The 15,611-nt window shown below is 50.3% G+C and overlaps 6 protein-coding genes across 6 annotated transcripts; 4 read left to right on the forward strand and 2 right to left on the reverse strand.

Moving 5' to 3' along the window:
• Positions 1 to 3,665: 3,665 nt before the first annotated feature.
• C8Q69DRAFT_457882 (hypothetical protein) lies at positions 3,666 to 4,116 on the reverse strand. The gene has a single exon (XM_028629943.1). The coding sequence runs from the start codon at positions 3,963 to 3,965 to the stop codon at positions 3,675 to 3,677; it is 291 nt and encodes a 96-aa protein (XP_028487779.1). The 5' UTR covers positions 3,966 to 4,116; the 3' UTR covers positions 3,666 to 3,674.
• Positions 4,117 to 5,718: 1,602 nt separating this feature from the next.
• On the forward strand, positions 5,719 to 8,936 carry C8Q69DRAFT_457885 (putative voltage-gated chloride channel). Its single transcript, XM_028629944.1, has 7 exons — positions 5,719 to 5,959; positions 6,011 to 6,546; positions 6,609 to 6,712; positions 6,765 to 6,917; positions 6,977 to 7,091; positions 7,149 to 7,240; positions 7,303 to 8,936. The coding sequence occupies exons 1-7, from the start codon at positions 5,787 to 5,789 to the stop codon at positions 8,779 to 8,781; spliced, it is 2,652 nt and encodes an 883-aa protein (XP_028487780.1). The 5' UTR covers positions 5,719 to 5,786; the 3' UTR covers positions 8,782 to 8,936.
• A 5-nt stretch (positions 8,937 to 8,941) lies between these two features.
• C8Q69DRAFT_414052 (pyrroline-5-carboxylate reductase) lies at positions 8,942 to 10,304 on the reverse strand. The gene is made up of 2 exons (XM_028628329.1): positions 10,071 to 10,304; positions 8,942 to 10,011 (listed from the first exon to the last, which is right to left on the reverse strand). Exons 1-2 carry the CDS (start codon positions 10,135 to 10,137, stop codon positions 9,110 to 9,112), a joined length of 969 nt encoding a protein of 322 aa, XP_028487781.1. The 5' UTR covers positions 10,138 to 10,304; the 3' UTR covers positions 8,942 to 9,109.
• A 93-nt stretch (positions 10,305 to 10,397) lies between these two features.
• On the forward strand, positions 10,398 to 11,617 carry C8Q69DRAFT_414054 (CTD kinase subunit gamma CTK3-domain-containing protein). Its single transcript, XM_028628330.1, has 2 exons — positions 10,398 to 10,606; positions 10,657 to 11,617. The coding sequence occupies exons 1-2, from the start codon at positions 10,451 to 10,453 to the stop codon at positions 11,218 to 11,220; spliced, it is 720 nt and encodes a 239-aa protein (XP_028487782.1). The 5' UTR covers positions 10,398 to 10,450; the 3' UTR covers positions 11,221 to 11,617.
• Positions 11,618 to 11,763: 146 nt separating this feature from the next.
• On the forward strand, positions 11,764 to 13,514 carry C8Q69DRAFT_496408 (putative immediate-early protein). The gene is made up of 2 exons (XM_028632258.1): positions 11,764 to 12,456; positions 12,520 to 13,514. Exons 1-2 carry the CDS (start codon positions 11,882 to 11,884, stop codon positions 13,037 to 13,039), a joined length of 1,095 nt encoding a protein of 364 aa, XP_028487783.1. The 5' UTR covers positions 11,764 to 11,881; the 3' UTR covers positions 13,040 to 13,514.
• A 137-nt stretch (positions 13,515 to 13,651) lies between these two features.
• C8Q69DRAFT_160983 (YagE family protein) lies at positions 13,652 to 15,431 on the forward strand. Its single transcript, XM_028625664.1, has 2 exons — positions 13,652 to 15,249; positions 15,315 to 15,431. Exons 1-2 carry the CDS (start codon positions 13,773 to 13,775, stop codon positions 15,389 to 15,391), a joined length of 1,554 nt encoding a protein of 517 aa, XP_028487784.1. The 5' UTR covers positions 13,652 to 13,772; the 3' UTR covers positions 15,392 to 15,431.
• Positions 15,432 to 15,611: the final 180 nt, after the last annotated feature.

The following is a 15,611-nucleotide window of genomic DNA, read 5'->3' on the forward strand; positions in this document are numbered from 1 at the left end:
CACTTGCTGTCGATGGTCCAGACACGAGTTTAAACCCTCGAGAACCGATTGGGATGCCAGATTCATCTCGTCTAGGAGGACCCAGCCGCCGCGCTGCATAGCTCGTAGGAAAGGTGCGTCCCGCCAACTGAATTGTCCAACGTCACCACCTTCGACAGGCACGTCTGAACCAAACAGATCTGTAAGATCTGTCTGGTCAGAAAGGTTAATTCTCGTGAGGGGTTTTCCGAGTGCTCTGGCGAGAGCCGCGACGAGGGTAGTTTTACCAACACCTGGACTACCCTCGAGAAGGATCGGCTTTGACGACTGCAGACCTCGTGCGATTCTAATCGAATTTGCAATGGTCGTGGGAGCATCCATTATAAATTCGGGGTCAGGGGTCGAATCCGCTCCCATGGGAAGACGGAAAGGCCCAACACGGAGAAAGCCATCTTCGACAGCCACGGTCGCAGTCTGATGGTATACGGGAGAAGCCTCGAAACCAAATAGCTCAGACAATTTCCTAAGGCAAATGTCGCGGCTCTTCACTAGATTGTCAGAGGCTACAGAGAGCATGGCGGCAGGGTTCGCTCCGAGCGTGTCAATGTATACCATGGCAGCGCCATGCACAACCGCAAACGCGAGATCGGAGTAAGATGATGATTTGTTGACGAAGTCAACCCAGGCTAGGACATCACGGATCGAAATTGAATTGGCCGAAGAGTTCTGAAAGACGGATTTAAACCATTTTGCGAACTCCAACATTGCTTTCGGTATACTTTCGGGTACTGGGACAAGTTTGGATGTCAGAATCGGCAAGAGGTCTTCATCTTCTGAGAGTTGCGGTGCCCATATTTCCGTCAGTCGATTCCTAAGCGCTGCTGAAAGTTCCTTCTTTCCGTAATCGCCTCCCGGGTTCATCGTGGCTAAAAACTGGAAGCCCTCATCTGCGACGACCAAAGAGTCGATAGGACCTTTCTCGGCAAGGAGCAATGTCCTAGAAGGCTCAAGGACACTGTTGAGCCTTTCAAGAACAGAGTCATCGGCTAGAGAGATTTCATCGAGAAGGAAATATTGTCCTGTTTTCATGGCTGATACTAGGCTTCCATCAGACCATTCGAATAGTGCATTAGACCTGGCGAAGTTCCTCCTAATGCGCTGCAACAGTTCAGGACTACATGCTTGCAGTTGCTCTGGGCTGGTTGCCAAATAAAGCTTCTTTAGATCGTTCAGAGATTTGTCTTCGACGTCGCTGTCCAGTCCTGGTACTGTCTTGAGCATGACCTGAAGATCTTGGAATAGCTGCTTTTCAATAGCAGCCCTGTTTCTCAAGGGCCTCTGTGCACCAATTAGATCGCCAGTCTCCATGTTTACATGAGCATTGACAATGAACAATTCTCTCGCATGAGCCTCTGCAATGGCTTGGCAAAGCTGCGTCTTGCCGCAACCAGTCTCACCAACAAGGAGTACGGGCTCGTTGTTTTCAATTGCCTTCGAAACCAATATGAACAGACGCCTCATAGCTCTCGTCCAAACGATACCGGTGGGAGGACGCTTAGCTCCGCGGAAACACTGCTCCAGCTGAGAGGGGCCGTATATAGCATCTTCGTCAATCGGAACTCTCATAACATCCTCAATGACTTTCTTTACGGCCTCTCTCTCCTGTGGGTTTCGAACTCGTTCTGCAAGCAGCATAAAGCCGTTTAGCGCCAGTTGTTCACGGGTGTCAGCTCTTCGAAGGGCCCAGCGGAAAAGATCACGAAGGGTTGCGAAACTATTTTTCTGTTCGAACAGTCGATTAGACTGCCGGAGGACAGAAAGCTTCTGATAAACTGAAACGATCCGGCTGCAAAAAGAGGGTGCAATCTGCGATCTCTCTTTCAAGATATATTCCAATTCACTCTCTGGGATATCGTCGAAATGGAGCTCGAGGAAACGGTTGCGAAACGCTCGCGATAACACCTTCCGTCCACCGTAGAGACCCGCAGGATTCTGCGTGGCGAAAAGCATGAAGTTCGCATGTGGATGAACGACCTCCTGCGTCTCTGGGATAAAAAGTTCTCTGTTGTCATCAAGGAGACGATTCAACGCCTCTAGAACGTCCGAGGGGGCTAGATTGAGCTCGTCCAGCACGATCCAGTAACCATTTCTAAGCGCTTCAACAAGAATTCCTTCCTGATAGCGCAGGGTACCATCATCGCCCGAGACGTAGGACCCGAGATACTCTTGAAGATCGGTATGCTCATGATTGTTGATGCGGACAAATTTATTCCCGGAGATCTTTGCAAGATATTCGATCATACTGGTCTTACCGGCAGAAGTCGGACCCTGAATCAGAATGGGGAATCGTCGTGTGGAGCTAGCCCTGACCAGGTTCTTCAGGTTCTTTTCAATGTAAGGTGTAATAATATAATGAGGCTGCTCCTCGGCGTTAAAGGGTCCCTTCCGCATCCAGTAGTGCTTAAACTGCACATACTCTCTGCCGTCGTAGGGAGGACGAGGAGTCTGGCCCAGAAGCGACCTCGCGTTCTTCGCAGACCCAAATATATGCTTCTCAAGAATTGGCATAAGGAGACGCTCCGATTCTTGACTAAGAACCGTGAGAAAACTCATGCTGAAGCCCTCAAACATGGATCGACGGAGACCATATATTTGAGCATGATCGATAACGTAGATCAGGGTCCGCACAAGGGTACGGATACTGAAATGCGGCTTCTGCCCAGCTCCGTCTGTTAATCTGTTCTCAGCGTTCAACTTTTTGGCTTCCATGTACAAGTGCGCAAGATCCGCCGCCGCTCTGAGGTCACTGATTGTCAGGTCCCCTAGGTATGTTTGCACCAAACCCAGCAGATCGTCCAACTCGCCATCGGGAGAGTGTACGTAGATTTCTGTGAATCGAGACCGTAGACTAGGCGCCAAATCTCGCTTTCCAGCATCGGTAGCAGGATTCATAGCGCCAAATATACGGAAATCAGGGTGTCCAACAACTCTTTCCACATCACCAGCTTCTGACAACAGAACCGAAGGCGATCCTTCACTGCCGTGGTGGAGGAGACTGGCGATGTTCTCCAGCGTATCAGGTGATGCCAGGTTGATCTCATCAAGGAGAACCCATTCTCCGTTCCTAAGTGCCCGAACAATCTTACCTTGAACGAAGGCGAAGGTGAATTTCGTGTCGCCTTGCGCAACCTGCGCCTCGAAATCACCAAGCTGGGTAGCAAATACTTCCCATTTCTTTCTAAGACCTTGATACTTGGGCGAGTCAAGCTTTCTCTTCTTTGAAGGTTGCTCTCGACTGTCTTCGTGGTCTTGAGAAGACCGAGAGGGGCCGAATATACCGTTCGCCATACGAACAGCTTCATGCCACAGAGTGACAAGGCGGGTCCAGTTCCCTGCCGCTACACTTTTGGCAACAGAAGAAAGGAATTTCTGATTCTTCTTAGCCGAGAAAGTCATTTCGAAGAGCTGGTTGAATTCATCGAGCATCGGGACAGCCATAGAGCGAATATTTACCGGCTTGAAGCCACCAAGGAGGTCAGTGCTCTCACTCTGTTGCGACAGGTTCACAACAGTCAGCTTTTGCCGCATTAATGTCGCGAGCTGTTGGATCACTGCAGTTTTCCCGATACCAGTCTCTCCAACCAGCAGTAAGGGCTCAGCCATCTGAATTGCGGCTGCAGCCTGTTCCATGGTCTTCAGGGCTGGTCTGGTAGGAGCGAATCGGTTGGACGTTCTCGACTTGGATCCGGTTGGAATTCTGAGTTTCTGGCATCGCTCTCTGCCGAGCTGAAGGCTGTTACCGCTATCAGAATACGCCGGTGTGCGCTCATGAAGGCAGAAATGGGCTCGCTGCGGGGATACGTGCAGAGCTTCGGCAACAACAGCGGCCAGTGAGTCTTGGACAGTCCTGTCCGGCAAATACTTGATGAACACATCAACAGTATCCATAAAGATGTCATCCTGCAAGCTCTCAGGAGTCGCCTCATGTCCAGACCTGATGCCTAGCTGCTCCAGCCGCCTATGCGATCGTTCACAGAGCTTGATGAGGTCTCGAAGACCCGGACTTCTACCCTGTGAGCTTCTCAAGGCAAGGCTTCCGCGGAAGGCTGAGCATATACGGGTGTAGACATCCATGAGCACCGGCACCCTTGTCGATAGAAGAGGGAACTTCTCCGTTATGATGTCTCTGATCTCATCCATGTCTGGAGAATTTACCCGAACTTTCTCCCATAGTCTGCTTCCAAGCATGGCTGTACTAGGCATAACTTCTTCGCCTGTGGTGTTCAGCGAGGTCTTCATTGTCGCAATGATCCTGAATCCATCCGCGCACTTTATCCGTTCTCTTCTGGACGGGATGATCAACTCCCCTTTCTCGATTACTGGAAGAATGAGACCGATGACCTCAGAAGGAGCTCGCTCCAAATCCTCGATCAATACCCAACGTCCCTCTCTTGCTGCCTTCGTGAGGACACCAGGTTGCCACGTAAAGGACCCTGTGACAGAAGAGGTGGCATACATTCCAAGAAGACTTTTCGCATCAGTCTGCTCGTTCAAATGCAAGGTGACCATGGAAGCTGCCTGGCCCATCAATCCAGCGACATGGTTGACCAAGGAAGTCTTTCCAGAGTTAGACAGGCCCGTCAGAAGCAAAGGGCGCGGAAGAAGCAATGATCGGGCGATTCTTCGAAGATTATCCACTGCTGTAGGAACGTGCACTAGAGGCGACTGTCCGGACGATGCTTCCTGCAGTCTGGGGACGAGGATACCACAGATATCTGCGGTACGACTCTTGAAGCTCCCCCGCAAAGACTCTACTTGGGACAGAGAATCCGGCTCTGATCGATTCAGCCGCACCTCGTGAAGGCGCTTCTCCAGTGTCTGCCATCGTCGCTCTTCCCACAAGCTCAAAAAGCGGTAGTCAACCACGACGTCCTCCCACGTTTCTTCGATGGGCTCATCACCAACATGGGCGCTAATCATCCTCTCTGTTGCCATGTCGGCAGCACGCATGTAAATGCAGAAGCAGCGCACCGCCAAATACCGTACGCATCGGTTACCATGTTGGAATAACGACTGCAGTTGCAACGGCGACACTCCAGTTGAAAAAGCCTCTGGGTCGAATGACAAGAGTCGAAATATCGCAAGAAGCAACGTACGCAATGTAGCAGCGTCTAGATCATCTAGACTGCTTCCCTTTGCCACGGCCAAAGCCGGTAAAAGTCCATCTTGGGATGATATGTACTGACTTGCAAGGGTTCTCAAATAAGGCGCAAATGGTAATATCCGTGAAAATGCCGATAGAATGCGTGTGTAGTGGGACTGGGAATCTGCACCAAGCCATCGTGCTGCTAAGTCGACAAAAATCGGCTCGTACAATGCAAAAATTCCCTCCGTACATGACGGTTCTAGAGCGCCCAGCGCAAGCGCGTCTAGAAATTGGGAGCCTGACACAGTCCGAATAAGCTGCGCCAGCTCATTCGGAAGCCGCTGAAAAACTTCAGACTCTGAAAGAGTCGCCTCATAGGCAGGTCGACCATCCATTTTGGGGCCTGCCACCGAGGGATCTCTTTTTTTCTGTTGAATTTTGAGCAGAACTCTTGTAAGAGCTCTTTTTGTCCGCGGAAACTTTTTTTTGGTAGGTCTGTTTTTCTGCCGCGATATGTGGCGTCGGTGCCCTCACCGCCCGCATCTAATCGGGGAGCACGAGCCACATCTCCGTATCGGCTCACTCGCCGATCCGTTCTAGTTATGCTATCGACATCAAGCTCCATGGAGATGGTTGGCGATCCGACACCATATGACAAGCCATGCCAGTGAATTCCGGCTCCGATAGTCAGGGCCCTCCGGCCACTGGACGCCTATCGCCCGATGACCCTCTGCAAAGCGACAATGAAGATTCCGGCGCTGATCCTGTTTCAAATCACCAGAGGGACAACGATCTCTTTGCGACTGACCCATTGGCGGAGGAGCCACAGCAGCCGTCAGTTCACGCTTGTCTCTATCAATCGCCTATTACTGACTGTTCTCATAGAATTACTTTCAAGCCACGACACAAGCGCCCTTCGCGTTTCAGTCTGTCCAATCTCTTCTCCTCAGACAGCACGCCTGGTTCTTTCTTGAGAAACGCTCGCTCAGGATCGCAGCAGCAGCCAGATGCGGAAAGATCAAATACATTTCCGACACGAAATCAAGAACCCGGACCCGGGGGCGTAGATGGGACCAAAGATGGTGGACCGCTGGATTGGTACGTTGAAGGACCAGGGCGAAGAGTAGGATACGATGATCTCACGGCGATCGACTGGATCTTCGAGTATACGAAGGAAAGACAGAGGAAAAGACTTCTTTATTCCAGGGGACAAGGGTTCCTGGGACATCTACTGCGGTTGTTGGATGAGAGCCATATATGGCTGGTGTTGGTCGCGACAGGAATAGCGGTTGGTATCATCGCAGCAGCAATTGACATTGTCAGTGATTGGTTAGGGGACCTAAAAACAGGCTACTGCAAAGCGGGTTCAGGTGGTGGAAAGTTCTATCTTAACAAAAGCTTCTGTTGCTGGGGTCATGAAGGTAGGCGATCTACCCACGATGTTCATATATCGGTTGAGAGCTAAGCGTCCTTTCCTGTGCAGATTTGTCCGAGTGTCAGGATTGGACACCTTGGAGGGATGCCTTCAAAATAAAATCTGTGGGAGGTGGATATGTCGTCGAGTACATTTTCTATGTCCTCTATTCCGTAAGAGCCGTCTTGTGTCGTCCTTGCTAGCTTTCACTAACTTGGACGTAAGGTTCTTTTCGCCTCGTGCGCAAGTATCTTGGTCAGGACATATGCCACATACGCGAAGCATAGTGGAATACCCGAGATCAAAACTGTTCTCGGCGGATTCGTCATTCAGGGCTTCATGGGAGGTTGGACTCTGCTCATAAAATCTTTGGGGCTGGTAAGAATGGCCATATAATTTGGAGAACTCTGTACATCCCTAACTCGGTTTCGACACAGTGCCTTTCTGTAGCATCCGGTTTGTGGCTAGGGAAGGAAGGTCCCCTCGTCCACGTTGCTTGCTGCTGTGCAAACCTGATAATGAAGCCCTTTGAGAGCCTCAACAGGAACGAAGGTACGTTACAAGCCCGGTAAACTCATGACTGCCGCATAAACTGAACTATATATGCAGCAAGGAAACGCGAAGTATTATCAGCAGCGGCCGCTGCTGGGATTTCCGTCGCATTTGGAGCCCCTATCGGAGGCGTGCTCTTTAGCTTGGAGGTATGGATCAACTCAAAAAGCTTACCGTTTGATTTCTTCCGACATATAATAACCTCTTCCAGCAATTATCATATTACTTCCCAGACAAGACCATGTGGCAGAGCTTTGTCTGCGCTATGATTGCAGCGGTCACTTTGCAGGCACTGAACCCATTCCGCACTGGAAAGATTGTGCTATATCAAGTTACTTATACCAGAGGATGGCACAGTTTCGAAATTATCCCATTCATTGCCCTTGGAATTTTGGGTGGCTTATATGGGGGGCTCTTAATCAAGCTTAATATGAAAATTGCCCGATGGCGAAAGTCGCGAGGGCTGTCACGTCCAATACTCGAGGTGGCATTAGTCGCCCTTGTCACTGCCATCATCAACTTTCCCGATATATTCATGAGGGCACAGAGCTCCGAACTTGTTTTCTCTCTGTTTGCCGAGTGCACAACAGTCTCAAACGACCTCTTTGGTTTGTGCAGGACGGATACCAGCTCCTCCGTCAAATTTATTTGTCTACTCCTCATTGCTGCGGTCTTAGGATTTTTCCTCGCGTCCATAACCTTCGGCTTGGAGATTCCTGCTGGTATAATTCTCCCCTCTCTCGCTATCGGCGCGCTATATGGACGTGCTCTGGGAATAGCCGTCAAAATGTGGCAGACTGCGTATCCGAAATTCTTCTTATTCAGCAGCTGCGAGCCCGATGTCCAGTGTGTCACGCCAGGGATATATGCTATCATTGGCGCAGCGTCAGCCCTCGGTGGTGCGACCAGAATGACGGCGTCGATAGTTGTGATCATGTTTGAATTGACGGGTGCGTTAACATACGTAATCCCAATTATGGTGGCTGTCATGCTATCCAAGTGGTGCGGCGACACGTTCGGCAAACGGGGCATATATGAAGCATGGATCCAACTGAACGAATATCCGTTCCTCGATCATAAGGATGACAGACCTACCCCAGATGTTCCCGTTCGTAAGATCATGACAAGTGTCGATGATATCACAGCCATAACCGCCCTTGGACATACTATCGAATCCCTTCGGAACCTGCTTGCCACGACTCCATATCGCGGATACCCCGTAGTATCCGATGCGTCGAACCCTATCTTGCTCGGCTATATTTCGCGGACCGAGCTGTCATATGCCTTGAACTCATCCACATTATCTTCCAATCGAAATCTACCCCCGGAAACCCAGTGCTTCTTTGTCCACCAACCGTTTGCCGATCCGCTGGAAACTCTTGACCTTAGGCCATGGATGGATCAAACCCCAATGACGCTAAACAGCCATACTAGTTTCCTAATCGTCCTCAATATGTTCCAGAGACTCGGCTTGCGTTATGTCCTATTCGTGGACCGGGGGATTCTCCAAGGCTTGCTGACCAAGAAGGACGTTTGGTTTGTCCTCAACGGGGTTGAGACTCGTCAAGAAAAAGGACTAGGAGATGGTGACTTCAGAGAAGCCGAGGCGGGAGAAGAGGAGGGCCTGTTAGCAGCCAGCGACGATGGCAACAGTGTTGTCAGCGCCTTAGAGAGACGTCAGTTTCTGTAGATCTCGTGTTTGCAGATCGTTGGCGCAATTTCTGGTATATTTTTCTTTTTAGCGATCATGTTTGGCTTATGAGCTCCTTTGTGATGAAATGACATTCTACGTCAGCATAAGACATGCTGTCTAGATCTTCTGTGATACCACAAAATACTAAAGTGTTTTTGCTATGATTTGGGGTATTCTCTATCCATCGGTAACGTAGCCGACAGTCAAATATAAAATCTCGTGATGACTTCTCGGTAAGTAACGAACATTATTCGTCCCTAAAAGTGAGGGGTTTTTATGAAATCATAGCAATGAGATCTATGACCTTTATATGGTACCCGTCGCTCTAGAATCGAGTGCCATTAACATTCTTAACACCTTGTCCGAGCTGGCTAGCAACAACAGTTGCTTCTCGGATTGAGCGAGCATAGCTGCCTCTTACAGCGTTCTCCTCCAGGACGAGCAGTCCACCGATAGTGCATCCACCTGGGGAAGAGACCTTCTCCTTGAGAATAGCTGGGTGTTCTCCGTTCAAGACCAAACCAGCAGTTCCCTTCATGACCTGAGCGGCCATAAGCTGGGCCTCTGCACGAGGGATGCCCATTGCCACAGCGCCGTCAGCGATGCCTTCAAGAGCCAGTGCCAATAAAGCCGGCGACGATCCTGCCAACGCAGTGCATGCATCCATGTTAGACGGTGGTAGCTGCACCACGCGACCAATCCGTGTGAAGATCCAAGTCACCAGTTTATTCAGATCGTCTGGGAGAGGCGGGTTCTGAATTCCAATGACGGTCATCGATTCCCGGACAAAGGCAGCAGTGTTAGGCATAGCGCGAACAACTCTGCATCTATTCTCTGCCGGAATCGAGTCATCTGGGTAGAGCACATCCTCGATCTGCTTCTCGGGAACACCAGCCAGGATACTGATAAGCAGCTTGCCCTTGAGGGCTTCCCGCATGCCTGGGACGTCCAGGATGTCCTTGACCATGTACGGCTTGCAGCCCAGGATAATGACATCTCCCTCCTTCACACCGGTGACGTTGTCATTCTGCAGGATCTTCACTGGGAAGTCAGGGTATGCGCTGACCGCATCTTGTACACGCTTCGCGGATCGCCGAACACAGGCGATAAACTTCGTAGGTGTCTGAGACGGCAAGTCCTCGGAGGACGACTGGGCTTGGTTGGGGTTCTTTTTGGCTTCAGTAACTGCTGCCAGAACACCGCCTAAAATTGCGATACCGAGATTACCTAGACAGCAAGTTTCAGTAACGTCGACCTCGGCATTCTAAAGATAGTGCGTTACCTACCGCATCCCAGAAAGGTCAGAGTCATCTCCGAGTTTCCGGAGCCATTGCTAGTTGTGGAGGTCGACATGGTGCCCAGGAAATTTACAATGGGCTATCGAACTTGCAATCTCAAATGACAGAACTGAGTGAAACGTGCTATGGACAAGCGAAGGACGGCTCTCATCTACTTTTTGAGTCCCTCCTTGTATATAGCCGATAGCGCTGTCGCTCCGATAGCGGTAAGTCTTAATCCCACCTTTTCTGCCAGCAAAAAGCTCTCACCGCCTTATGGGCGAGCCAATGGTCTCGACGGCATTGTTCGCCTTCGCAGACGATAACTACGATTCATTTCAGTCTTCCGTCTCCTCTACTCATTGCCTCATCGATATCCCATCATCAAAATGGCTGATCCATTCGAGGTCCGAATGCGTTTTACGACGCAGCTGCAGCATCTTAGCGCATCAGTCACTTCGTCCCAGAAGGCTGCCCATTATGCGCTCAAGTACCGTGACATGGACGAAGATCTCCATTCATGCATCCTGGAACAGCTTGAAAGGGTACGGAAATATCATATTCTATGTAATCTTCTTTACTGACAAGATGACAGAATAACATGAACAACCGAGCAAACATCATGTATTTCATCGAGCAGCTTTGCGACATGGCCACAAAGGAAAACCACCTCGACTACGTCCGGATGATACAGAGGGATATTCTCCGTGTAGTGGATGCCGTTGTACCAGCGGATGGATCAGGTGCGGCGAATGTGAAGCATGTCCGTCGGGTACTCCAGGGTCTACAGAGCAAATCTGTCCTTTCCGCAGAGACTGTGACAGAAATCGACGGCAGCCTCAAGGAGCGGGAAACGCATCCCGCACACCTTGACCTCGAACCAGTCGAAGGGGCAGAACCGGGAAGCAAATCAAGAGGGACGCCTCGAGGGTCCAAGACCAACGGCACACTCCGTGTCGATAAGCGCCAAATCGAACAGCGGATCGAAGAGGATAGAGAACGGAATAAGCGTCTGAGGGAGAACATGTGGGCAGTGAGCGGGGATGATGGAGAAGAGAATGGGAAGTTCTGGGATGACGCGAGTGATACGGGCGAAGATGACTTCCTGGGTGCTGAGGAAGAACTCGTCGAGAGGAGGCAAATGGTGGCTGCACAATGAGACGATCTTAATTCGTCCTCTCATCTACCTTCGGTTTCTTTTATTTGGTTATCCCGTGTCGCTATACATTTGGATGGAGCATACTACGGAGTTTATGGCTGAGATACGTACTGGATTCGTGTCTCGCTGGTCGGTGTTTTGTGGAGTTGGGTGATTGTCGTGATACCATGAATCATACATCTTACAGTTCTTTACGTTATCTGTTACCTCACGATCAACTAAGAACCACTTTTGAAGATAGTTTTTTTTTGTGACTAAATCGATCTCATATCTGGTTGGTTAATTGACAGTGTTTAACTGTCTATTTTGCGGGGCTCAACTCCATGTAAAACACCATCTCATACTAAATCTGCATATAGATCAAATCGAAAGACAATGCAACTATATAATTATCCAGATTGCCCTCAGAACAGAAAACATTTACCTAGATGAGTGATAAATTACCATACTCATCCAATTAGGGTTTCCGCCCATCGGCGAAACGTACTCCCGGGCGGGCGGTCGAGAAAAAAAAAAAAACCAGGCGGAAATCCTACGAATTGGCGGTCTCCGCTCCGCAGAATCATTATTATAGGCCGCAACAACATTTCTCCATATTATTCACGCCTTGGCCAAGTTTTGGGGCTGGTGGGGACTTTCTTTGCTTTCAGTTTTGCTCCTTATGTTCTCGCAGTTCGTCACAGCGGCCAAGGGTCTGTTTGCAAAGAAGGATTCCGAAGAGGAAATTCCCCAAGACGCAGACTACACCTCTGACCCCGCCGCTATCTTACAAGAACGTTCCAACAACACAACTTCAAAGACAGCTACGATGGTGGTGACTACGAGGAGTACGCGCACTGCGCCCGTGGAGAAGGAGGCTTCCCCGGAAGTTAATGGATCTAAGGTGGGAAATGCGAAGCGCAAGGCAGATTCTGCTAGCTCTGCGAAGACGAATGGTGAATCCAGCAAGCGAAGAAAGAGAGTCTCGGACGTTGAACAGGTCAATGGTGACAAAGAGAAGTCCGCGTCTGAAGATACGGTGGCCGCAGTAGAGAAGCCGAAGCATTTCCGTTTTGGAAGCGAGGAGCCTGCTCCTGCTGTTGATGAGTTGGTGGAGGAAGTACCGGAGACGCAGCAGAATGGTGCTCAATCCTCAGAAGATAGCGACGATGATGAGGCACCGGAGGCCTTTGACAACTCTGCACAGCTTTTGCGAATGAAGGAACAAGCTCAAAAGCAGGAACGAGCAAGACAAAAGTAGGAACCGGCCCTCTATCACTCGCACGAAATTTTAAGTCGGTAAACTAACTGCACACCTAGGGCCGAGCTACTGAAGAAGGAGAAGAGGAGACAACTGGACGAGCTACATAAAACCCAAGCCAAGACAGCAAGCAAAAAGAAGGATATTGTCAATGGTTCCCGAAAGGCAGATTATCAGGATGATGTCTCTGAAAGTACAGCTACTCTCCAAGGATCTGTCATCCAGGACAGCCGACGACCAGCCCTCCCAGCACTCCTTCCAGACGAGATCCTCAATGCTGCTCCTGATGTCCGACCTCCCACACCACCTCCAGAGGATGCAGTGCCCGAGCACAAGAAGCCAAACAAATTACGGTTCCTTGATAAGGTTGAGAAAGCACCCAAGGATATTAAGCGCGGTGGTACGACTGTGAGAGTGTTGGATGGAAGGAAATCCACGGCTGTTCTACCACCGAAGGTGTCGAAGGCTGGTCGGAACGTAAGAGAGGGCTGGTTGACAGGCAAGCGTGCCAGTGTCGCCCAGATCAATGGTCTGAGGCGAACAACTGGGGGAACGTCTGGCTTTGTACGCAGCCGCTGAAGCAGTGACAAAAAAAAAAGAGAGAAGCTCCTTATCATCAATCTTCCATGCTGGTCCTCCAAGGCTAAGACGACACTCAGCAAAGGCCAAAGCAGAAGGGGCGTTGGAAGAACAGAACGCGGTGACATAGTGTACACAATGGTACCGGCTGCTGCCGTACTACTGGAGAATCCTTGATGCGCCTGGATTTATGGCTCCATGGCGCTCTTGAAGACTCGGATTCTGGTTCACACTAACACCATCGATACATTTTTGAGATACCAGATGCGACGTTATGTTATCTAATCCGCGAGTGCGTCATTTTCTTCGGTCTATCCAAGGCGTTTGGGGAATTAGCGGTGTGTTTCACTTTGACAGGTAGAGTTATCATTTTTCATCGGTGAAATTGTACTGGATCTGTCTTGAGAAGATGTCCAGAAAACGGAGTCTGCTGCATTGCGGCCATTTAAAGCGAGAGCCTATAATTGAATTTTTGTACCACCGTAAGCTTCTAGAAAGAGACTTCGCATGTTCCCAGTTCCCAGTCATGATTAGTTCATGGGCCCGGAAAGGGAAAACCAGCGTAGCGGGACCGGCGCACGTGCGAAGGATCAGAGCTCCGAGCGATCAGCGCGATCTGGCATGCTTCTCTTCGCTTCGCCCAGCTGTATATTCTTTCCTCAGCCTCAATTGAGGGGCGATTGGCCCGTTATCATACATCTTTTCAGTTGAGTATCTCGATGTGACATCCGCCATGGCGGCCACCGAATCCTCTCCTTTGCTCCCTCAGTATCAGCGATCCAGCAGCTCAAATACGTCACCGCGTGCCGACCGCCCTGCCAGGACGGTAACATTCAATCCTCTCACCACAATCAGCACATATGGAGGAGCATCATCGCCTGCGGATCCTACTGTGAGGCCTCTGCAGACTGGCTCTCCCCCGGTTCGCAATGTTCCTTCCAGTCAGCCGATGCTGTCAACGTTGAACAGCAAGCTTCGTCGTCGAAATAGCCATGGAGCTCCCTACAATACTCTGACTCCTACAGCGCCAGCATCCAAGATCGGCCCTCAGAGAACGACCAAAAATGCTCAGAAGCTAAAGTTGCTCCCGGACCCGGTCAGGGAAGGTGAAGATCAAATCGACGAAGACATACCGCGAGACGTCTATACGCAAATCACTCGAATCAAAGAACCAGCTGCCAGAAGCCACGCTGCGCGACTAGGCAAGGCAGATAGGGAAAGATTGCCCCGTGTGACGGCATATTGTACAGCGAGTGCCTACCGTTTGGAGGGTGTCATCAGGTTTCTCAAGTCCAGAGCAAAGGCAAGAGGGTCCAACCCCAAGCTTTTCGACGAATGCGTTTATTCGCCCTATGACTATGACTACGAGAAGAAGCAGAGTCAAACGCAGTCGCAAGGAGATCCACAGGGAGAGGTTGTGCGGCAGAATGAGCGGAGATATTCGGACAGTGCGGTTGAGGTTGAGGGTAATACCAGGAGCAGACGAGAAGATCTGATTGATCTCCGCGAGGAGGCTGCAGAACAGGCGGTCAATGGGAGTCGCTCTGAAGAAGCCATATCGCGGGAGACGGCATCGGATCTAGACACCACGATCCACACTCCAGAAGTCTTTCTCTTCGATTACGGTACGGTTGTGATCTGGGGTATGACACCGGCCCAGGAATCGCGGTTTTTAACAGACGTGTCAAAATTTGCCAATTCGATCTTGAGCCCGGAAGATACGCAAGTCGAGAATTTCAACTTCTACTATGCCCGCGATTACCAAGCGCGGATATACAATGACTTCATCTCGTTACGTGAACCGCGCAATTACATGATCAAGTTGGCTATCTCTCATGCCCTATCTCAGTCTGTGAAGACGTCGCTTTTCGAGGACTTGGTATCAGAAACAATTTCAACCACCGCGCCATTGCCTGCTCAGATCGCTGAGACAGGTAGCGTCAACTTGACCCGGCGACAGATCAATATGCAGATTGGAGAGCTGTTCATCCTGCGCATCAATATCCATCTGCAAGGCTCCGTACTCGACAGCCCTGAGCTCATGTGGGCAGAACCACAGCTAGAGCCAGTGTATCAAGCGGTCCGGAGTTACCTAGAAATGGACCAGAGAGTGAGTCTGTTGACGGAACGGTTGGACGTCATTGCGGATCTACTAGCGGTGCTGAAAGATCAGCTGAGCCACCGACATGGAGAGTATCTCGAGTGGATAGGTAGGTCTTTTTGCTATTCTTTACCATGGAAAATACTAGGGCCCTTTTACTGACTCAGTGTTTAGTTATCGTCTTGATTGCTGCAGAAATCCTTGTCGCAGCGATCAACATTGTTGTGGATCTGTATGCTGGGGTCGACTAAGTAAATTAGGCCTTCAACCTGTGCACATCATTATGACCATCATTATCACTATGTCATGTCATCTCCCCGTGTTATCCTCTCATTGTTCTTCTCTCCACGCTGCACTGCATTTGTCTCTGAATTCATCACCCTCCGGCGCCAGGCGTTCGGGTCCGTCAACCTGTATCAAGACTTCGATCCCTGTACATTCGTTGAATATTGCATCCTGCGCATTCTCGTT

Source organism: Paecilomyces variotii, assembly GCF_004022145.1.
Source record: "Paecilomyces variotii strain CBS 101075 chromosome Unknown C8Q69scaffold_2, whole genome shotgun sequence".
NCBI classification, from domain to species: Eukaryota; Fungi; Ascomycota; class Eurotiomycetes; order Eurotiales; family Thermoascaceae; genus Paecilomyces; species Paecilomyces variotii.